The following is a 24,459-nucleotide window of genomic DNA, read 5'->3' as shown; positions in this document are numbered from 1 at the left end:
AAAAGAATCAGTCAGCCCTCCTTTAAGTCTTTAGGGTACATACACACTCATCAATAGTTTATTATATCAGGAAATTGAGGGTAGGAATGGGTGGTACAAGGAATTAATCATCACCTTTTGTCATCAACCAATCCTAGCAAGAAAGGCACATCAGCTAATAATAATTGGGCTGCTTTGTTCTTGTTCCCTGGCCTTAATGAGTTTCCCTGGCCTAAGCTCATGTGTTCTAGCTGTGTAACACTTCTTTGTATATATTTTTATTTATCAAAACTCTGTATAAACTAATATTATTATCAATCAGGCAGTATACCTTAGGACAGAATCATCTTCATGATAATCCACAGGTAAAAATACCCAGTAGAATGGGTTGTTTTCATGAGATGAACATACTACATTACAGGCAGTGGGGATCTCCCCACACTCATTCATACCACACCAGATACCAGCAAAAGATGGCAGCAGCAAACATATAAAGAACAGCAGAAGCAAAAGACATACCGGGGTCTTTGGTCCATTATCCGGAAAGTCAGGACACAAACTCAAGGCCTGGAACCTGGAGGTATGAGTAGATGCACAGTACATGGAGCATAATGCTGCTTCTTGGCTTGATCCTCCTGGCTTGCTCATTTTGTTTTCTTATAGCACCCATGACCACCAGCTCAGAGATGGCACCATCCACAGTGAACTGGCCCCTCCTACATCAATTATCAATCAAGAAAATGCATCATAGGCTTCCTCACAGGCTGACCTGGTGGGGACATTCTCTTAGTTGAGGTTATCTTTTCCTAAATGACTTCAGCTTGTGTCAAGTTGACACATAACTACCTAACATAGGGTGTTAAAAATTCTAATGAGTAGGCAAATTGGCAGTGATAAATGAATGGTGATAAGTAACTGAGTTTGGTAAATTTTTATGCAAAATGTAAAATAATATCATATGATTCAGGTTGAGTATCCTTTAATCCAAAGTGCTTGATACTAGGAATGTTTAAGACTTGGGGATATTTTAAGACTTTGGGATATTTACATAGGTTTTCCAGGACAAATGTCTCAAGCCCTAACATAAAAATCTAATATCCAAAATGTTGCAAAAAGCTTCAGGGTTTTTTTTTTTAATCTTCCAATTAGAGATACTAGACCTGTATAATTTTGTATAACTCTGTTTATTACAACATTAACGTAGCTGTGTGCCCACCCTTGGATATGTAAATTGGTTTAGTTTCCCTTTTTATTAGCATATATTATACAAAATAATCAATCTTCATTGTCATACATGCATATTATTTGTTTTGATCACATTCACCTCATTACCCTTCTCTAGTCCTCTTTCCCACTCCTGCTGATGCCTATTCTCTTCATAATCAGTCCCCTTTCATGTCTCATTTGTTTAGTTACCCAGGGAGTTTAATTACAGTTACTTGCCATGAGCATGGGTGGGTGGGAGTTATTTGCAGGACCATGGGTAACTTAACAGTGGCCACACTACTCAAGAGAGTGTCTCCCCTTCTTGCAGCAGCTATTTTATATTGGATGACTAAAAGGGGGGCTCTTCCCAGGTAATGCTAATTCTCTCTCAGCAGTCATTAGTTGCCTGTAATTCTTTATCTGGGGGTTGGACCCTGTGAGACTTCCACATTAGTGTGTCTATTGATACAGAGAGGTGTAGCTCTCACCCCTCATCAAAGAAACTTCCCCTACAGCAATTGGAGACCATAAAGAAAACTTCAACCAGACACAATGTAGGTATCAGTGGATCATGGGGACCCTTGTCACAATGGATACAGCTACAATACAACTACTGTGCCTAAGGCTCAGAGAACATCATGGAAGAGCTGTAGGATGATTCTAAGATTGAGAGGACCAAGAAGACTGTTGTGAGGTTGTGTTTCCTAGAAATGACTGCCTAAACAATATCTGAACAATTGCAATATCAATCAATCTTCATTTTTTATAAACCTACATAATTTACTTACTGATTATTTACCTATTTGCTTAACAGACATTTATTGATGGCTTCCTATATATTAACATAATTATTTTATTTTTAATATTTTAGTTGAATTTCCCCTACCTTTCCTCCCTCTAGCCCTACATACATACATGCATTCATGCATACGTATGTAACAGTAGTAATCAAAGACATAGAGGCTTTCAACAACATTGCTTTCTAAGTATGTTTACCATTTAAAAAATGGATTCAGTTCTTAATTTTTTAAAAAATACCAATATATTCTACATTTCAGGAACATTTACTTTTGTCTCTTAGCCAAAATGACATGGAATTAATATAGAAATTCAAACATAGATGTGATAATGGTATACAAATTTACAGTTAGTGAAGTGGCTGAGTGAGTAAAAGCACTTGCTAGGAAAGCCGGAGGACCTGGGTTCAGATCCCTACAACCAACCCAAAAGGCTGAATGCACAGCATGAATACCTATAATCCCAACATTTCTACAGGGAGAAGGGAAATAGAGATTGTAGACTCCCCTGAGGTTTGCATGCTAAGTCCTCTGGCAAATGAAGTGGGAAAACAGCATAGATGTCTTATCTCAAAGAAGGTGAAGGCAAGAACCAGCACCTGAGGTTGTCCTGTGACCTCTCCATGTGCACCATAGCATGCACACGTCTATATTCACATGCACAAATGTTCTCTCTCTCTCTCTCTCTCCCCCTCTCTCTCTCAAACACACACACACACACACACACACACACACACACACACACACACAACTCATACAACACAGGCCCCTTATTTGAGGTTAACTATGCTGTAATACTCTATAGCACACGCCTAGTTTTGATTTTGTTACGTAATGCTATGTGCTGTTGTAATTTTTAACTGAAATGATTCTTTGTTCTACCAATATCTTGGCTCATGTCTGTTGAACTAAATGAAAAATGTAACAAATGAATTTTCCTTCTGTGGGGGGCTAAAGTTTTTACTTTATGAACTTTAGTTATGAGTGTTCTGGGACTGGTAAGAGATGAGGTGAAATAGAGAAAACTTTGAATTGTTCTTTAAAGATTCTTTGAGATACCTTTTTTTTTTCAGGCAAACAACTGTGTAGCCTAATGAAATCAAGTAATGGTGGTGAGGGTGTTGGTGGTGGTGATGATGATGGTGATATTTTGTGGTAGTGATGATGATATGATGACAGTAGAGTTTGTTGAGGTAGTAGGGGTGGTGGTGATGATGGTGATATTTTGTGGTGGTGATGATATGATGATAGTAGAGTTTGTTGAGGTAGTAGGGGTGGTGGTGATGATGGTGAGGATGATGGTGAAAGTAGAGTTTGTGGTGGTGATGGTGATGATGGTGGTGGTTGAGGTAAAGATGATGATGGTGATAATGGTGATGAAAAACAGATTAACTGTTCTAAAGAAATAATAAAATTATTATGTGCAATAGGAGATAATACAGACTATGGGTATTTGGTTAAATTTTTGGCCAATTTCAAAATATTCCTAGTGAAAAAGGAAATCATTACTAGACGTTCTTGGAGTAACATATAAAGAAGATAATTTAAACAGTCAAGTCTAGGATGGTTATAGAAGGCAGAAAATTGGAAGAGACCTGTTCTTAGCACCTGGGTATAATAGTGGATATAGAAATTCTGGTATAATGACAACTGTAAAAACAATACACCTAAAGAATTACCAGACTTTGTCCAGGCGGTGGTGGCACATGCCTTTAATCCTAGCACTCGGGAAGAAGAGCCAGGAGGATCTCTGTGAGTTCAAGGCCAGCCTGGGCTACCAAGTGAGTTCCAGGAAAAGGCACAAAGCTACATAGAGAAACCCTGTCTCGAAAAACAAAAACCAAAAAAAAAAAAAAAAAAAAAATTTACCAGACTTTGGCATTGACATGACAAGTCAAATACCATAAAAAAAAAATGATCTCAGGCTTTTTAGTACTTGGAAATATACAGGATTGTTAGAGGGGCTAATTCTGTGAGGTAAAGTAATTCTTTGAAAAGATCCTGGAAGGCGCTGTGGGAGTCAGTCCTTTAATGTCCTCAGGGCACAGAGATCATGAACTTTGTTATTGAATGTCTTGTATAAGAGGCTTTCTAAAATGCAAAGAACCTTGGCTGGTTCTCAGCCAATGGGTGAAAAGAACAGAATCTTACAAGGAAGAACCATCCCAAAGTATCCCTCAAAAGCAGAGGGATGAACCATGGAGTTCAATGACTGCATGAGTAAAGAGAATGTGTACAGATACATTGTTGGGGAAAAAAAAAAAAACCAACCAAAATAGCCCAGGGAGGCAGAGGATCTCATATGAAGAAGGCAACTGAAATCTTGATTTAGCTTGGGTCTGTACAGAAGTAACTTCACAGACTGGGCCCCAAATTGAGAGGGGTGGGGTTATGAGTGGAATGTGTTAAACTGTAGACCAGACAAAATATATGCTCTTCTAGGACTTGTCTAAGCAAGTGCTTAGAGTAGCTCATAGTGTATAAAAATGTGACTTGAGAGCATCTGCCATGTAGTAGATGTTCAGTGTATATTAAGTGGATGAATGAACTATTTATTACCTTTGTCTTGCACACATCCTATGTTTTTTGGTGTATTTACTGAATGTGTGTTCATAGGTGATCTTAGTAAAAGAGACATAGAGACTAGGAAACTGCTAGCCAAGTTGCAGATATCCCTGAAGGATGCAGAAGGAGAAAATAGAGGTTCCCAGAAACTCTGTAAAAGTGAAGAATTACAAAAACAGAATTCCAAAGGTGGGAGGATCTTGCAACTAAGAAACCCAAACCTATTACTGCATGGATATGCATTTGAAGGCCAGTTTTGTTAAATAACTTACCATATATATGTCAAGGTCCCGTTCCAGGAAATTCAAACCACACTAGCTATTTTAAGCATGAAAGGATTTAATGTAAAGAATTAAATGCACATTAAATTTTTGGAAGGATTGCAGGAGTAGCTTCTAGTCTTTGGATCTAGGATGGCTGCCCAGAAGGGGAGAGCAGATTGGCCCACCCATGTGCTGTTATTGCTGCAAAAGTCAGAGAACAGGAGAAAAAGATGAAGTCTCCTGATGGTCCCTCAAGATGCTGTTCAAGGGTAATAAAGCCCTGTTTCTGCTCCTCTCCTCCCTTTCAGGATCCACTCAGCTGGTACTTAACCTAGGACCCTGAGAGACTAGGCTTTCTCCAGGGACCAGTTCCCTGATGAGCTTATCCAGTCCTAGACACTCAGCCCTAAACACAGGTACATAAGAGCACAACGAAATGGGCCGAGTGGGAAGGGAGGGATAGAGAGGGTGTGTGTGTGTGTGTGTGTGTGTGTGTGTGTGTGTGTGTGTGTGTGTGTGTGTAGCAATACTAATTAAAAATAGGTTCTGAATTTGAGAGAGTTGTGGGGATACTGAAGGAGTTGGAGGAAGGGGAGAAGGCATGGGAATAATGTAAATGTAGTATTCATAGATAAAATTCTTGAAAAAATAAAGATTTTTGAAGTAAAAATTGTCTCAAATCTTTTAAATTATAAAACCATGAGTTTAGATAGAAGAGGACCCACTTGTACCACGAGTCATTGTTACTCACTTTCTTACGCCATGAAGGTTCATTCTGAGTTTCTTATTGCTCTTATTGACTTTCAGAGAGGGCCCACAGTGAACCCTAATGTATGAAATTCTTGCCTTCGCCACTGTAGCAGCTGTTAAAGGCTCACCTCAATTTTCTATCATCGGAATGTGATTTTTACAGGCCTGGTTCTTTAAAAAGTGCAGTGCCAAATATAGTCAGTAGATATTTCAAATATCCCATTCTTTGGACTAAGGTGTGTGTTGTGGTTGACATTTCTTGAATGGCTTCCACGTTTGTGCTGTGTATCCCCTAAGCAGGCTGCTCCACCCCCAACTCTTGGAAGCAGGTTTTCTCCAAACACGTTTACAATACCTTTTGGCTCAGATAGTTTTTAATCAACCACAAAATTCCCGTCCGTTTATAAGAAAAGTGAATATAAATCTTTGAGGTTCGCTGAGTGCCTCTCAGCCCTCACTTCTCTGCTTTCTGCACAATGCCGTCAGTGTCAACACATGGTCACGAATATTTTATGTCTGACCAAACCTGTTTTTTACTATGGGACTATTGCCAGGGCTTATGCTGAGCATTCCACTGTTACCTGGCTTCCACAGATCTGAATAGACTGTGTATGCAGTCACTAGGAAAATGTGGTTGTGAATTCTAAGTCATGTTACTGATACAGAGAAGGCCAGTACTCCTAAGCTACCAGACACTCACGGCAAAGCCAAATCCAAGTGGCCTTCCAGTCCTGGCCAAGATGGAACCACATAGAGTAGCTCATCTTCCTGCTTGCAACAAACAGAAATGGACAAAGTACATGAAAAAAAGTGTACATGGTAGTGGATATCAAACAGTGAACCAGAATGACCTCCAAGAGATGAGGGTTGAAAAAAAAGGGGGCAGGGCATTCAGGAATACCTGGACTTACTGGCCTAAGGGTTTCTAGCCTGAGTCTCAGGGAATAAGAATACAGGCAAAGCCTGAACGATTTCTAGAACTGAGAAGTCAGAGCTGAGAGTCACATGACTGAAGATGTGTGAAGAGGGATGGACACAAAGATACAATTCTACAGGTCTACACAGAGTCCTTGGTCTTCTGTAGCTGAGTTCTGATCGGTGCTTACATTTGTGGAAATAGGCAAAACTTAGAAAATCCCCCCCTGCCTGGAGCAGAGGTACCAGTGTCACGTCTACAAGGAACTGTTGCGGGTCAGACTGCAGCTTCTCAGGATCCCCACAGCACTGGAGGATGCCCAGAATGGGTGTGCCTCAGTAGCAGTCATTAACTCTAGATGGAGGCTACTTTGGCTCTGCCTAATAAATCTTACACATAACACCCAAAAAGAACAAACTGTTTTCATGTCATTTAACTGCATCCAAGGGGAAGCTCAAGAATATTTATAGGAAGACAAATATATCCAGCAGCCAAAAAGATAAAATTTACAATGTTGGCTTACTTAATCAAAAATTACCAAGTATGCAAAGAAGCAGAAAAATGCAACCCATAAATGATGACAAAAAGCAGTTTTTTGAAACCGGCCCAGAATTGACAGGAATGTTAAAATTAGCAGAAAAAACATTAAGAACTCTATTAAGCAAAATGGTTTCTCAAAGCTTGTAAGTTACCTTTTTAAAAAATCTGCCTCCCCTTTTCCCCGTTCTCCTGAACCTTCTCTGTCTCTCTTGGCCTTTGCGGTTTTTCCCAATCACAAGTGGGATGTCCGCACTGCCGCACTGGAGCTCATTTCATAATCCGTTCAGTTCCCTTATGACTCCTTTGCTGTGGACTTCAGCTGTCACAACCTTAATGGCTTAAGGCGATACCCAGCATTTTTGGTTCTGTAGGTCAGAAGTCTGAGGTCCTAGACAAGTTCTATGTCTAGTACATCATAAAACCAAAATCAAAAACTAGTCGTGTGTGTGTGTGTGTGTGTGTGTGTGTGTGTGTGTGTGTGTGTGTTTTACTAATGACTGAACCTCTACCAATGAGCTATATCCCTAAACTTCTTTCTTACTTTTTACTTTGAGATGAGGTCTCATTAAATTACTCAGGCTGGCTTTGAACTCACCCTCTAGCCTGGCCTAACCTTGGACTTCCTGTTTCAGCCTCCCTACTAGAGTAGCTGGAATGATAGCCCTGACTTGATCTATGATCTGGAGGCACTGGTTAATAATACTATTATACGATTCTGTTCTTTGTTCTTGTAGTCCTGGAATGTCTGTTTTTTGGCCAGTTATTGACAACTAAGGTGTGCCACTAGCCTTTTTCTGATCCTACAGGCTTCTCTTCAGAACTAGCAATAGCACTTCAAATCCTTCTCAGAGTTAGCTAGCATTCCTAACAGCTTCTGTAGCTGCCAGGCAGAAAAAGCTCTCTGCTCTCAGTGGCTCAGGTTGGAACAGCCCCTGCCTGGCCTATGTGTCTGTGTGCTGATCATTGATAGCCTATAGCATGGTCTTAGGAACAGAACATGCTGTCATTTCCTGTGCCTTAAGACCTTCATAAAGCAGTTCTTGAAATTCACCCACCACACTCTTGAATCTATTCTTATTTTATTTAGGTTTTGCAACTGCTTTCTGAAAAAGTCAGCAAGATAGATATTAATGTACTTACATATTACTCAGATTTTGTTACTTCAACAAAATAGTCAAGGCAAGCCACTCATAAATGAAGTTTATTTAGACCACAATTTTGGTGTTTTAAGGCTATGGCATGCACATCAGCTGTTATGGTAAGGGCTCTTTCTGTGCATCATGTCATGGTGGATGACAGTTGTTGGGAACAAGAAATGACATCTTGGTATAGGAATTCAGAGAATAGCTAGGTTCTTAGAGTCCTATCTCAGTACACAGCTCCTGTGAACTGGGCCCCACCTCTTCAAGATTTCAAACCTTCTTTTAATACCACAGTTAAGAACCAGGCTCCCAACACACAAACTTGTTGGACACAGACCACGTTCAGCCATAGTACTGAGTACATGTAAAAAGTTAGCAAGTATCTCAAGCAAATATAATGTAGATATTCGTGTGTACTATTTCATCACTTTGCCAGGTCTCTGCCTGTGCCCTCCCTTCTTTTGAAAACCTCATATAAAACTGCACTTCCTTGGCTTTGCTCCATTTGTTCTCTTCATACTATTTTATTCTTCTTACTAAATGTCATTAATCTTACCCTGCAGTTCCAGCCCTATGAAGGAAGGCAAGTTTGGCCCGTTCCTGCTAGATTGATTATTTGTGTTTAGAAAAATGGCAGGGAAAATTCCCAGATTTTTTATGGTATTTGTCTCAAAGAATAAATAGAAATGCTAATACTTAATATTTTGGTTATGATTAGTTTCGTAAACTTGTGTTACTCATTCTCAATGACTTTGTAGAAAAATAATGTATGACTCTTGCAGAATTTCTGGGAATATTTGAGATAAAGTGACTTTTAACTTCCCAATAAGGAGACACGGAGGAGGTGACTGGTAGAAATGGTATGAGCTTTGAAACTGACAGCTGTGAAATGCAAGCCCATCTCTCTATACACTGGGGCTTTTCCAGAACTTCCTAGGTGTGCTGGATGGTCAGACTGTAAAAGTAAATTGGGTGTGATCCCCTCTTTCTCTGTCTTCACCGCTTGATTTAATGGAACTCAACTACAGAAGTCATAAATATGAAAGAACAGAATTTAGTGAAGACAAAGAGAAATGTTAGAGTGCTGTTAAATATATAAAATATTAAAACATAAAGATTATAAACTGTACTGCCTTTGAAAAATAACCTTAAGATTTTAGTAACTAAATATATTAGTATACAGTATATATTAAGAAAAGAAATGATTATTGATAATGAAGTCTTTAAAGTAAAATTGAGCCAAAAAAGATCAATTCATAAGGTAAAACAGAATAGAGTCTCTTCCAAATGACTGTATAGCTAATAATAATTTTCTAAATAATAGTGGGAAAAACTCTTGATGATTGTATCGTTTCAAGTGTCAGGAACTCACATCAAACTGTTTTAAGCAAAAGTCAAAGAAATAAATGAGGGAGAAGTACTTTATCATTTCATTAAACTGAACAGATGTAGAGGGGTCGAGTGAGGAGGAGTGAGGGTCACCCCCTCTGACTGAACTTCTGTGGCTGCATGCATTGCTTGGAGGAAGCTTCCTCACACCTAGAGTTGCTGGATTAGCAAATGACAGTGTGCTATTTTCATTTCATGCTGAATCTCAGAAAAATAATGAATGTATTTTTAGTATTAACAATATCCCCTATAATATTAGGGCAAAAAAATCTTTTATTTATCTTCCATTTAACTTTACATGGAATGTTGTACTTTTTTTTCTGACAACCTTGCCCAATCGTGGAGATTTCAGTTATTAAAAATAGACAAAATTCTGGAGGAAGATGGAAAATGTTTTGGGGAATGTTGGGGAACTCAAGAGAGGGATTTAGGGGTGGATATGATGAAGATGCATTGTTTATATGTAAAAATTTTAAAATAGAATTGGCAGCAACCTGGCTGAATAAGGGACAGTGATAAAAATCTACTAGTACCACACGAGTGCAGGAATATGCCTTTCTGTAGACACTGAGAGGGTGAAGGAATGCAAAACTAAATCTAGGTAAACAGACCCCAGTGCATGAAATTACACATAAAATGGACAAAAGCAAGCTGTAAATAAGAGACCCTATAGAAGATGTAGAAGGAGCAGATTCCGAAAAGAAAATCTGGCAAAGATTCCTGTTAGGCGTCCATTTCTCCATCTTCATTCTTGGGTATGGCACCTCCCATATCTCAGCATATGCTGCAGAGGAGCCTGGCCTTAGGCACAAGACTGAATTTTTTTTTTCCTGCCTGAGACAGACTGAAGCATCTATTCTTGTCAACTAGGGATGGTTTTAACTGTGTGTGGTTGGATTCTGGCCATTGAAATAGCTGAATGTACCAAAAGATTCTGATAAACTTTCTTACTCCTAGGAAAGACACATAGGGAGGTTCAGACTGTAAGACACATAGGGCGGTCCAGTCTGTAAGATGCATAGGGAAGTCCAGTCTGTAAGACCCATAGGGAGGTCCAATCTGTAAGACCCATAGGGAGGTCCAGTCTGTAAGACCCAGAGGGAGGTCCAATCTGTAAGACACATAGGGCGGTCCAGTCTGTAAGATGCATAGGGCGGTCCAGTCTGTAAGACCCATAGGGAGGTCCAGTCTGTAAGATCCATAGGGAGGTCTAGTTCATAAGACCCATAGGGAGGTCCAGGCTGTAAGACATATAGGGAGGTCCAGTCTGTAATATGCATAGGGAGCTTCAGTCTGTGAGACATATAGGGAGCTTCAGTCTGTAAGATACATAGAGAGGCCCAGTCTGTAAGACATATAGGGAGGTCCACTATGTTGGAGCTGACTCTGATGGTAGAATTGGTGAAACTGTTTTAAAAGAAGGAAATTAACCTGAAGAGAGTTTATATATCAACAGTAGCTGGATGGTCAAAGGTGGAAGGATCTGTGCCATTGCTAATCTACTGATAGAATTACTGTAGAATCCCCATTCTTCTGGACCTCTTTGTCATGCAACTAATAGAATCCGTTATTGCTTACAATGTTGCAAGTAAAGTGGGTCTTTAAAATGAATAATAACTGAAAACATTCTAACTGACATGCAAAGATTTTTATTAAAAGTCACTTTATGGTTTGGATATTGAAGTGACTTTTAAATTTTTGTTTGCTAAATGATTATCAAACTAAAGCATGCAAGCATTTTATATATATGTATATATATATATATATATATATATAAAACCTCAGAAGTAGAATTCTGTACTTAAAAATGCTGTACATCATCCCTTGAAGTAGTTACCAACAGTTAAACAAGTGCAAATATATACTGTTTACAGTTAGAACTTTGGAGGGAAAACATGGACAGTCAGATTCATTAAATGGAAATGGTATATTTTTTTAGAGCAGCAATTCTTTTTTTCATTTTTTAAATTTATTTATTAAATTTAATTTTACATATCAGCCATGGATTCCCTTGTTCTCCCCCCTCCCACCCACCCCCACCTTCCATCCAGCCCACCCCCCCATTCCCATCTCCTCCAGGGCAAAGACTCCCCCGAGGATTGAGTTCAACCTGGTAGATTCAGTCCAGGCAGGTCCAGTCCCCTTCTCCCAGGCTGAGCCAAGTGTCCCTGTATAAGCCCCAGGTTCCAAACTGCCAGTTCATGCACTGAGGACAGGACCCGGTCCCACTGTCTGGATGCCTCCCAAGCAGATCAAGCTAATCAACTGTCTTATTTATCCAGAGGGCCTGATCCAGTTGGGGGCTGCTCAGCTATTGGTTCATAGTTCATGTGTTTACTTTCGTTTGTATATTTGTACCTGTGCTTTTTAGAGCAGCAATTCTTTTGTGCAGCTTCAGAGTTCACATCATAATTTGGCCTACACATAGTTCTTTGGACTATCATTATGTAGTTTACTTGCTGGTAAAGGCTTTTTACAGTAGTGTTCTATTTCTTTGTACAATAGCACCCTCATACATTTGGAGACCAGCACTATGCCTCATTAGGAATAAAACTTTAACTATGAAAAACAAGATGTTGGTGGAAAGATCACTATATGATAATCCGGATAGGGTGACATGATGAAGTTGGCCACCCTCTGTTTCTGGTGTGAATAGATGACATTTGTTGGATTTTACATCTATTTTTGGCTCTGATTTTAGGTTCTCCACCTACTCTTGGAAAACCAGCCTGTGGTATTCCAGTGACTTCATTTCCAGCACAGTATTCCATTCATGGAGAAGGCCAAATTTCTATATAGACCCGCTCTGTGTTTCTTACTACTGCAAAACAATATGCTTCTTCCTTATTTTTCGATGTCAGTGCACCGTTAGAACATGTCATGTGATTTGTTTGGGTTGTTTGTTTACTTATTTAGTACATTTTTACCATTTACATTATCTGCATGAAATGCCACTTGCATTTATTCCCACAGATGCGTGAAGAAGAAACCTAGGCAACAATTATATGGGGTCAGTGTTACGTGTGTTAGGATTAGACTCTGAGGCATAGGGGGTTTTGTTGTTTTTAATCCAATGAGGATGATGACCTAAACATGATAGAAGGGTCATCCCTCATTTATTAGTTCAACCTGGGGTTGTTCTGGAGCCTTTGTGGGACCCCACACTCACAGATCTCCCATGCTCCTCTATGTAACCAGTCCGCCATACTCCACACCTGCCTTCATCCCAACGCTCCTCTGCCGGTTCCTGGTGTCAAGCTTCAGGAGCAGAAAGGAATGCTTAGTGGAGAACCAGGAATACACCTACAAAGTCAAATCACTTTCCTTTGCAGAACTTTGGGAAAGCCTTCCACAGAAGCTTGTATGGGTCTTGTGTGCAAGTGACCAATGTATAAGCAATGCTTCTGTTTAGGTGTTCTTAATCATACCTTAAGTTTCCATGTACTCCTTAATCACACTATGTGGAATGACATTTAGTTGAGCTTATTTCTATTTTAGATAAAGTGGGCATTCTGCTCTTTGGAAGGAGAGACTAGATAATAAGCCCAGAATCTTGTCACCATCTCTCATCCAGGGTGATGTTTGCCTTGAGCCCTGAAGCTATCTGTATCTGATACAGAACTCAGTCAAAACATACACCTTTCAGACTTTAACTCTGTCTTCTTTCAGAGGATAGAACTTCTGAGATAAAAGACAAGTTGACTAACAACTACACTTTGATTTCCTGTGAATAAAATATGCCAGTTCCTTCTTGAAAATCATTTAAGACCAAGTGTTCAAACCGAGTAGTAACATAAGTTATACCATATTTTAGTAAGTTCAAAATTGTGCTACAGCACTGAAGAATCTTCATTTAACATTAAAAAGAGCTGCACATGTTATGACTAAATTGATAAGTTATATGTCTCCTAAAAATTCACTCCAACAGATAATAAAGTTGTGCATTTGAAAAATAATATATTACCATTAGCACACTAGTGGGTGAGTAAAAGGTTGCAATAAAAATGTTTCCAATATATTAATTAGTATGTGTCAATAATTTCCAAGGTAAATTCCAAAAATCTACAGTTCTCCAAAAGGAAAAAATCACTCGAAGAATATATATCATTTGCTAGTCTGAAAAATCAACCATTGATGTAGTAAAGTTCCTTATTGTGGAACACTTTTGACCATTAAACTCATCATTAGGTTTTCCTGTTCAGGAGAGCCCCAACTGCCCTTATGCTCACATAAACTCCCCTACTAAACTTAAGTGTAGGGATTCTATGTATATTAGCTACATCCAGCCTGACAAGCTGCTCTATCACATGATCAAGATGAGCATCAAGTTCTAAATATGAAGTAGGTGGAACATCATGCACTGTGGTATAAATCTTCTGACATGCAACAATGGAAGCCATTACTCTTCTGTCCACTATACTAAAAAATAGGCCGATTGTTATGTCAACTCGTGTGCACAATGTGTGTGTCCAGCCTTGCGCAGGCAGCCAAAGGTGCTGTGGGATCCTGATTGCATTGACTGTGTCATGTCCAGAAGTAGCAGCACTTCACAGCCTTTCGCCCCGTTTTCCAGCTCTTAAATTCTTCCCACCCACTCTTTCATGATGTTTCCGGAGCCTTTGAGTGGACAGTATAAATGTTTTCTTTAGAGCTAAGCCTTCAACCGTTACTTATTTTCAGCAACTTGAACAATCGTATGTCTCTGAATTCACCGTTGTTCATTGCAAAGAGAAGCTTATGTGAGTAATGCTGGGCCTCGTGTTTGTCTGTGAGTATAAACATAAATATTTCAAAAGCAGCTTGGTGCCGTGACAATTGAGCTGAACAATGGTACTAGGTTACCTCCCCTAGGGCCTGACCAATGGGGTTTTTGACCGGGTTTACATTGGCAAGGCCTAAATTTCCTTTTAAGGAGAAGGCTTTTTATTCAAGCACAGAGCAAGTGGTTACTGGCATAACGATCATGACACTGTTGTACCAGTAGGTACAACTTACCTGGCAGATTGGTATTATAGTTCACATGATTCATAGCTAGGTAAACTCACTGATGATTTTTCTCTACCAGAAACCAGAGTAGCACTTTCTAGCACAGTGAAATCTAACCTTCAGAGAGGAGGCTTCCAGATCAGTTCCAACTTAATTTTCACACCAAGCAACCAATAATTGCGGTGTCTGCAGCAGTAGGATCTTATCCTTCAGTTCTGGTGGTCAATTAAAAAAACAATGGCAAGACTCTGTATTATTTGGGAGTCATTTGGGGTATCCCTGGTCAATAGCTCATGACGAGATACCACACACCTGGCACTGTGGTTTTTGTTTAATAACCCATAGCTTTTAGGGGGAGCTTTATCTAACCATACAAGGTGTCTCCTTTCTAATTATTTTTTCCCATAAATTATACTTTGTAGATTGTTTATAAGATAGTTGATTTCCATATGGGTCTTCTGTAACCCCTTCATTTTGATTAACCCTCCTCTTCACCTCCTTGTCTCCCATACACCTCCACCCCTCCTTGCTTGTACCTTTCCAACTCAGTTATCCCCAACTCTATGTTTATAACATCTGTACTTTATTATACCCTCACACCTATTGCATCCCCTTCCTATTGGCCTCTTTCTAGATTTATGGCCTCTACATGAACTCTTATGTTGAGTACACAAAGCCAGAGATTTGAATCTAGGAGCACTTATGAGAAAGAATATGTTTGGGGGAGCTATGAGGGGATAGATGTGAATGGCTTGTGTCTGGTACTGGGGTAGGGGGAGATGGGCTTTTGTATACATGCAGAGGCAAGAGAAGAATGTCAAGCTATATCACATAACCTTATTTCCTTGGGGCAGCACCTCTAAGTGAACCTAGAGCTAGGCTGGAAGTCCAGTTTCCTTCTCTGTACTAATCTGCCACAGTCTCTTGTGACAGGATCTCTCTGAACCTGAAGCCATTCCATCAATCCTGAGCAATCCTCCTATCCCTTTTCACACGTACCCAGAACACTGAGATTACAGACATGTAGGAAGCCATGCTCAGTCTTTACCCATGGATGCCGAGGTTTGATTCGGGTCCTCACACTTGCATAACAAGTGTTCTTACCAGCTGAGCTGTCGCCCCAGCCCTAAGTATAAGGATGATTCCATTTCATAAATGAAGTGGCTGAGGGTCAAAGAGGTTGGTCATCTTACATAAAACTACAGTTGGATGGGTTGTTAAGAAGATTTGAACCTAAATTTGTCTGTTTATAAAGTCCATGTATCTTAATCTTAGTATCCCAGGAGGTAGAGGCATATTGTAAGTTCAAGTCGAGCCTGGAGAACACAGTCAGACAGTGAGACCCTGTCTTGGGGGAGAAAAGGAAAAAAAAAAACTATGCTACTAATAATTTGGATGTTACATTCAAAAGAAACATACTAAGGCAAATTATTTGTGAATGAATATACCTCACGGCCTCAGAGAATTATGATGTGTATAAGCGAAACTGCCTAAAGGTGTCCTAATGTTTGACACCCCCCACATGCAGAATTAAGGAAAATAAGATGGTACAGCACAGAGTAAAAGACAGACAAGAGTGCCCTTGGTTTTAAAGGTTCCTTTCTTTTTCTCCCATGTTCCCTTTTGTACCATGAATGTCTCTGCTCTTTCCATTTCTTTAAGGAGAAATGCAAAAGCCAGACTGGACGTGTCAGGGTGAGATGAACTGTCTCTCGGCAGTAAACCCTCACCCTTCTTCATTCATTCGTCAGCTTGATAATATAATGCTGTTGCTCACGTATTTCCACTGAACATTGCCTCTGGCAACCCTGCCAAACCAGATGTCTCTAGAACAGAGAGCTAATCCATCAGTAGTCCTGTCCGTACGCCCGCCATCACCTCTCACATTCTCAAATGTACGGAGAGACTTGAGGGTGGATAGCAAAACTGTATGCAGGTGCAGTTTCCAGACTCTTGAAAGAGCAGCTTTTGAAGGAAGCTTTCTGTTTGATGCGGATGATGGTGAGAATTATTTTTATAACATAGAGCCAATGAGTTCTCAGTGAGGAGAAAATCCCCAGCTAATGAATTAGGAACTGGGCCTGGGTCAAAGTGAAGTACAGTATAGCTTTTAAACCAAATAGTCATAAGCATAGCTTAAGCCAGTACATGCTGGGCAGGGATGGCTGTTTCTCTGTATTTGTGAGAGGCTGAAGAGCTGTGAGCAGGGTATGTACTTCCATGCCTCTAATCCCCATGTGGTTAGAGCTTGGTCATCAGCCTTCTTGGCCAGTAGACATCCTTTCCTGCAACTTCACTAAAACCACAAAGGTGGGGAGGAAAATGCCTGTTCATTCATGTCAAGACTCTGACTCAGATGGCTCCCAGGCCTCCACACAGCATTCAATAAACCTCTATATAAAGCATGAGTCAGACTCAGTTCTGTCAAGCTTGCTTTAGACATCAAGGCATTTTATAGAATAAATTCCTTTCTGGGTTTTATGGACTTGAAATGAACATACCTTCAGTTTTTTTTTAATGCCAGTATTTGAATGATATTAGTATTCAACTGATATTTCATGTTTTAATTCACCAATGCTTTTCTTCACTATGGAGAATTTAGGTTATTAAGTGCAAACAGTATCTGCCTCATTCCTTCCCACACATGTGTCTATATATGAAATGTCCATTTAAGGAATTAAAGTACTTCTTTGATACAAATAAAAGTAAATTGTGCTTATAATTGTATTTTTCTCTAACTAATTGTCATTTTCTGATTGATTCCTTACTTTGCTGTCTCACAAATTGAGACATACAGCAATGTATTTTTTAAATAAAATTTATAATTTTTTAACACAACACAACTTTACATCATTAAAGAAATATTACACAGCATAAACAATTGTAACACATCTTTTTTTGTAAGACATCTTAAACTAATATTCCATAAAGGATATGGTCAGAAGCACTTGTCACTGATGTCTATCCTTTTCTCTCCAGCATTGTTTTGTGTCTACCCCCAGCCTCCTTGTTGCCCTGGTTGTCTGTTGTGTTTCCAGAGAACATCTGCTTGCTCAGGATTGATTCCTCCCTTGAGATCCTTGGAAGATCCTATTGACTAAATCTGCTTTGGGGTGAATTTTAGGGAATCATGATAATGTAAGTTTAGAGGATGCTGTAGGATCATGGGGTAAGACTTGTACCTGAAGACTGACCTGTTGTTAATGAATCTGTCAAACAGAGATATTGGAGAATACTAAGCCAGGCTGCTATGAGAATGAAACAATTGGCATAAGAATCGGGCATGTGTCTGGAACAATTGTGACAAGAAATAACCCCAACACTTTCACAACTGCTTGAACTGGACTGCTGTGTGAATATCAGCACTCTGCAGACAGCAAGAACAAGATAACTGGGCTTGCAGGGTGTCTCCCAAGGGCATTCAAGTACATTAAGGCTCCTAGCCCTTCTGCCGTCCATCTGCAAGTCTATGGAGCATAGGGCTTCAAGTAGTAGACAACAGAGACCAAATGTCTACAGAGTGCAAGACTTCTCCATGAGAAAGCACTAAGTCCAGCTTCACCCACTCTTCTTTGTGTCCCTTTACAATCCTGGAAGTCTTACCCCAACAGTTTGAAGCTTGGACTTTGAGTGGACTGGATTAAGCTTCTTTATTTTTTTAATTTTATTTTATTTTACAATACTATTCAGTTCTACATATCAGCCACGGATTCCCTTGTTCTCCCTCCTCCCACCCCTCTCCCCTTCCCCCCAGCCCACCCCCCATTCCCACATCCTCCAGGGCAAAGCCTCCCCCGAGGACTGAGATCAACCTGGTAGACTCAGTCCAGGCAGGTCCAGTCCCCAATACAGCAATGGATTTAACTGCTATTGAATGAGAGACCAGACAAATGTGCAGAACTATCTGGCTGTACCCATGCGTCTGCCCATTTTTTCCCTAGCCCCGTTCCCTAGACAACCATACCTCAACACAGTAAAGCAATGCATTAACCATGTCACTCTAACAACATGGCCAGGAATGGTTATCATAAAATGTATTTGTGTTGATATGGCAGAAGTTGATTTTTAAATTAAGGCTGTTGATAAGAGTGATTTAGGTTTATAGAGAATAAATTCTACACCCCATGATCATAGGATTGTAGATTAACCAGGGTTAACATGATAACACATAACATTTATTTAAAGGCTTTGTTGAATGATTCTATAACTGCTATATCCTGCTGCCTTTTCTCTGTCCTAGGATGCAGCAAGGAAAAGACTAACCACTCATATCCTTGTGAATATTCAGTCTGGTTCAGTGGTTCATCTCCCAGGACAATAGTATAGTAATACTATTGTGTATTACTGTGAGTGTTGAGTATGTCAGGAGTCATTCTGAGCATACATATGTGCCTATTATTTTCCAAACAAAATGGAAGCAATATGTTAATGATTTGGATTATAGTGATGGCCCTGAAAAGAAATATTTCTAAGAAATTACTGGAAGGCCCATTGGGGAAACTGAAATGCCTGGGTTCCTTTTGTCTCTTAATAGAGTCGGATCGGGAAGGCCTTGATGATCTAGGTACAGTTTACAGCAACATTGGCCAGCAGCTGAATGAGACAATGAGGCGCCGCAGACACTCGGGAGAGAATGATTACAACATCGAGGTGCTTCTGGGAGTGGATGACTCTGTGGTCCGTTTCCATGGCAAAGAACATGTCCAAAACTACCTCCTCACCCTGATGAACATTGTGAGTAGTGACTCCTTTTTGAGGCTTTTGGCCATTTCAATCACATCTCCTGGTTGGTTAGTGTCCTCTGGGCACTGATAGAAGAACCTCACCCAAAAGCCTGTGTGTAACAATGTTGTATCCAGACTCTGATCTATACTTCTAAAGTACAAGAATTCAGTCAAAGGAAACATGAAGTGAAAGTTCCTTTTTTGCCCAATCTACTGGTTTCTTTTGTGACCAAGTGATGTTTTTCTGTCAGCTTTTCTGCACATGAATCTACTGATACTTTAATTATCATCCGCCACTCCATGGCCCCTCAGTCAGTACTCCACTGGCCTCTCAGGCTGTGGCCGGGTGGGGCTTCCAGTCCCATGGCCCAGGCTCTGCCTTAGCTGCAATATGTTATTCAAGTCTCTATTGTTCTATTTATCAATAAGACTCAGGAGTCAAAGGCTGGAGTGAAAACCTGCTAGCTCAGAAAGGCTGAGTAGCAACTAGCTGACCTAGCTTTTTGGTCAGAGACACTGCAAGAGATGCATCTCTTCCCTTGCCCCAGAACAAAGAAGCTCAAACTCTAGTCCCTGCTCTTTCCTTCCTGTGCATCTTCTCAACCCAAAATGCTGGCTTCTCTATGGTCAATTCTGGTCAGTTAGCCACTGGCTCTACCCTCTGATTTAAGGTAAAACTTTATTGGGCAGTCTCCGGAGTGTCAGAATGCTATCAAAATATCCCACAACAACCAAGTAAAAATCATGTATTTTAGAAGCCATATTGAATGGAATTATATCATGGTTTTGATTTTCATTTTGTCTGAGGGACAGTTAATACTCTGAAGACTGTCAGCTTGCCTCAGTATGTGCTCTGGGTAGTTAAATAGTTCTTTCCAGCATTGCTCTATACCTGAGAGAATGGATGATTTTCAAAGATGTATAAGAACTTTCAAACAAATACGCTATTTTTAAAATTCTAGATAAAAGGTAATATATTTACCAAGCACATAGCTACTAGCTCAGCAGTTGTTAATGGGCCCTTAAAGTAACATGTTCTTTATTTTTCTTTGAAGAACCTTAATCACATTCAGAAAATGACATCATTTTAAAATTGATGTCCTTTGACCCTTTGGAACTGGCATAGAACAATTGCTGAGGAATAACCAATGATAATATAGCCAAGCCACCTATTCTGAGAGATAACTGAGGCAGTGCCCTCCTTTCATGCATTTTATCCCATGCCGTTCTATAGTACATGGTCTATTGAACGGGGAGCTTTGTTGCCTAGCTCTCTTCCCTCTTTCTGCTTTCTGATGCTTGATTTTATTTCTTTGGGAAACTATACCAGTCACTTTTTTTCATGTGTAGTGCATTTCATTCAATTGAAAATATATATTAGTGATGAAAATTCTAAATTTTATTAATAATTATTTTATGTTCAGCAACACTTAAGCCTGCTAAATATATGTTTATTCATTGAGATGCCAGTTTATAAAATTACACATATTCCACAACTTTGTGAGGTTCTGAAGGTGTGATCTGCACCCAAGCTCAAGGCCATTTCAGTGGCATAAAGTGATGTTATCTGGCTTCATAACTCTTCCCTCAGCTGCTGACTTGCAGAACTTTCTGGAAGAGGAGTAAGGGAGAGGGAAACAAGACTATTTTTGGTAGATTGGATTGAATTGTGTGGCCCTTGAATGCTATGCCATGGAGCATGTACATATTCCACAACAGACCACAGAGCATGGGCAGATCTTAGCACCAGAATTCTGATGGCTCCTTGGTGGGGGATTTGGACAGATAAGCAAGACTGCTGAATTCCAGGTGCTTGAGGAGATATTTGAGAAGGGATTTGAGAAGGGATGAACAGAAGCAGAAACACAAGAATGGGGAAAAAGTGAAAAATGTGGGAATTTAGTTTGGAAAATATGTTTCCTGTTCCTATATTGTTAAGGCTGATGATTTAAGAATCTATTGATTGTAGGTGAACTATAATTCTATTATGTAAACTACACACATGGAAGAATCAGCAGTCATTATTAGTTCTGTTGGAAATATTTTGTGAATGTATTCAGATTTGGAATCATAAACAAATAACCTGCTATGATTATATTTTTGGTTGTGAGCCTAGCCTTTAATGGCTGAGCTATCCCTCCAGCCCAACCTGCTATGATTAAAGAGTTTTTTAAATGGAATCCCAAAGTTGACATGAGATTCTGTGACATTTAGTAGAAGTATATCTATTATTACAATATGGAAATCCTCATCAATCTCCCAAAGGTTGCTGCTCTAGAGTCTGGGATTCCAAATTGAGAGAAATTGTGACTTGTTTTTAAAGTAGATTGAAAAAGTCTCAGAGATGCCTGTCTGAGATATATTTCCTGTTGTAGCATTCACATAGCATGGAGAGGACACTTAGCAATGGTTAGAGGAACGTTTTGTTGTAAAATGTTCCACATGGAGAGTAGTTGCTATGGTCTGCTAATCTTAATGTAGGTAGGAAAAAATGTGGGAAGAAGCGAAAGAGAAAGCAAAAGCTTTGAATACGATGATTGATTATATAGTCAATTGACAATGATCTTAAATGAATGTGGAAATGGAAATTTTAATTTAGAATCATATGCTAAGGTATGAATTTTATATGGACATCTTTAAATTACATGTTTGGTCCAGAAAGTAGCATTCTAGAGATTGTTCTTTGCTTACCAAATTTTTAGTTCTCCGCGAAGTCACATAAAGCTTCCACAGTGTCTTGTCCACTGGGATATTGGTGCTTCTGTTCACAGCAGGTTAAGAAGAGGAAGCAAGAAAAGCATGCAAGATGATGAGATAAAAACAAACTCCTGTAAGGGTGAAAGCTGGGTTTGCAGGGAATGCTGCCTGGTATTGTAGAATAATGTCATTTCCTTTATTGGAACCTGTGAGATTTTTATCAAATTATCAAGAGGGAATCAATTAAAAGTATATAATAAGTATAGATTCCCATCCATTTGAAAGCTAGCGTTTCTCTCAGCCTCTCTAATCATAGCTGTGTTGTCTTGTGTCTGAGTCACTGCCATGTCTCTTTTCATGTTGCGTCTTACATATTTGGGGACAGTGTTTCTAGGCATCACTTTTTTTTTTAACAATATCCAGCCCACTTATATTTGGCAAATTCAAAGAAAATATTCTATTTATCCTATATTTGTGAGTTCAAGGTTTTATTTCTAATTTATCTTTTTATCATGACTAAGGAACACTATAACTATCTAGTCTTCAAGTGCATCAAAGTCCTCAGAAGGATATAATATTAAATAAGTAAACAGAAAATGCATTGTAAGCAACTCCCAAAATTCTGGAAATGACAGAGACAGCTGGCTGCCTGGATATTCATCCCAAGTTTCTCTGCAATGTTGGGGCATCCATCTTCAGCCTATAGGCCTAGAGTCTCTCAGGTGCTTCTCTCTATATGCTGTAGAATATTTGGAAGTCTTCTCTGTGAAAGAGGAACCTGAAGAACCATCTTGTCTTGCAAAGTACAGTGGTCACCTTCCTATAGATCCTGCACGTCCAGTTTATATAGCATCCTGTCATGCAATTGAAGCAAGGGCACTTTTCTGCCCAGTGTCTAACTTTTGCCACAAAGAAAGCAAACTCCATAATGAGTTTCTTCAACATCTAGGCATTACTTTCTCTTGGTTCACTTTCTTTGCCTCTTGAAGGCCTTCCTGCTTAATATTCACTTATGAAATAATAGAAGGAAAGCCATGCAAATAAATACCTATGAGCTTCAGGGACTGATAAAAAGGAACCTATCTACCTTGCTTTTTAGTGTAATAATCCAAAAAAAAATGTGCACAATCATTAACAGTTGGTATGAAGATTTGAGTTACTTTTCACAGCTGTGATAAAACACTGTGGTCAGAAACAACTTGTGAAAGAGTTTATTTTGGCTGATGGTCCCAGAGGGAGAGTCCAAAATGGCAGGGAGAAATGGCAGCAAGCAACTGGAGCAGGAAGTTGAGTGATCACAGCGTCAGGTCAGCATAAATACAAAGCAGAAAGAGTGGACTGGAAGTGGGTCAAGCTAGGGGTTCTCAAAGACACCCAGAGATGTACTTCCTCTAGCAAGTTCACACTAGGTCCCCAAACTTGAGCCTATGGGGGGAATAGTCTGATTCAAACTACCACAGCATGTTTATAGAAACTACTACCCAGACTATCGAGCTACTGTTATATGTATAGAAGTAAAGGTAAGCTTTCAGCATTTATTGAAACATGAATGCAACACCCCATGTCCTCAAAATGCTTCTAGTTCAAAAGCAAAACTAAGAACCCTAGACTTTTGGGTTTGGAATGACAGGCTGCTAATGCAACCTCTTTGCTGTAGAGATGAGAAGGTTTAATTAGTGTTGCTGTTGATACACTGGCTCCTGCAATAAATATGTAATAGAGATAAATGGCAATGGTTACAATCCTCTCCCATGCCTTTTTCTTTATCATCTAAAATAACATTTTTCATTTGTTTTTCTTATCTATATTCTGGTCTTTTGTAGAGACATTTCACTCATTAAGACCAGGATCAACTAATAGGTCCTATGAGTCTTTCACAAGTTATTTCTTCCTTGTTATAAATTATTTTAATTCCTTGAGAGCAGTTTTCTAAGAGGCTATTCGTTGCCTGAATACAGTTGTTATATGTTTTTAAGCTTCATATGTGGAACATTCAAAACTGCCTGCCATATACACATATAAAATATTATTTTAAGAAGCCCAGGGCAGTGGTGCAGCCTGTAATCCCAGCACTTAAAACCAGAGACAGATGTGTCCTGGGAGCTCATTGACTACCCAGTCTGGCCAATTGATAAGCTTCAGGTCCAGTGAAATGCCCTGTATTAAAGTAAGGTGGAAAGACAAAGAAGAGGAAACACTAACTTTTAACCTTCATATGAACATACACCTGTATACACACACACACAGGATGTCTCCAATACAAAAATGAAAGACAAAAGTACCCCTAAAACAACCGTGTACTCAAGAAATCCTAAATAAGAGAGCATTCATTCTTCTCTCTGTCAAAATTGGCTGTTCATGAATGAACAACTAAAAGATAACGCAATCAGCTTTCCTATTTATCATTTTTAAAGAAATCACATCCCCCGCCCAATACTCTGGTTCTTCCCATGCATAATGGATGACTAAGCGTTAGCACATGAATATTATTGCTGGTTACTTAAT

The 24,459-nt window shown here is 39.5% G+C and overlaps 1 protein-coding gene across 4 annotated transcripts in view; it reads left to right on the top strand.

Moving 5' to 3' along the window:
• Nucleotides 1–24,459, top strand: part of Adamts3 (ADAM metallopeptidase with thrombospondin type 1 motif 3) — a 227,076-nt gene that overhangs the window by 157,323 nt on the left and 45,294 nt on the right. For all 4 annotated transcript variants that reach the window (XM_006991663.4, XM_016009917.3, XM_076546598.1 and 1 more), the window contains exon 5: nt 19,068–19,267. In XM_006991663.4, the coding sequence (XP_006991725.1) occupies nt 19,068–19,267 (200 nt within the window). The remainder of the gene's footprint in view (nt 1–19,067; nt 19,268–24,459) is intronic.

This window comes from Peromyscus maniculatus, chromosome 10 (genome assembly GCF_049852395.1).
Source record: "Peromyscus maniculatus bairdii isolate BWxNUB_F1_BW_parent chromosome 10, HU_Pman_BW_mat_3.1, whole genome shotgun sequence".
NCBI lineage: Eukaryota > Metazoa > Chordata > Mammalia > Rodentia > Cricetidae > Peromyscus > Peromyscus maniculatus.
The sequence above is the reverse complement of the archived record's forward strand: the minus strand, read 5'-3'. Positions and strand labels throughout refer to the sequence as shown.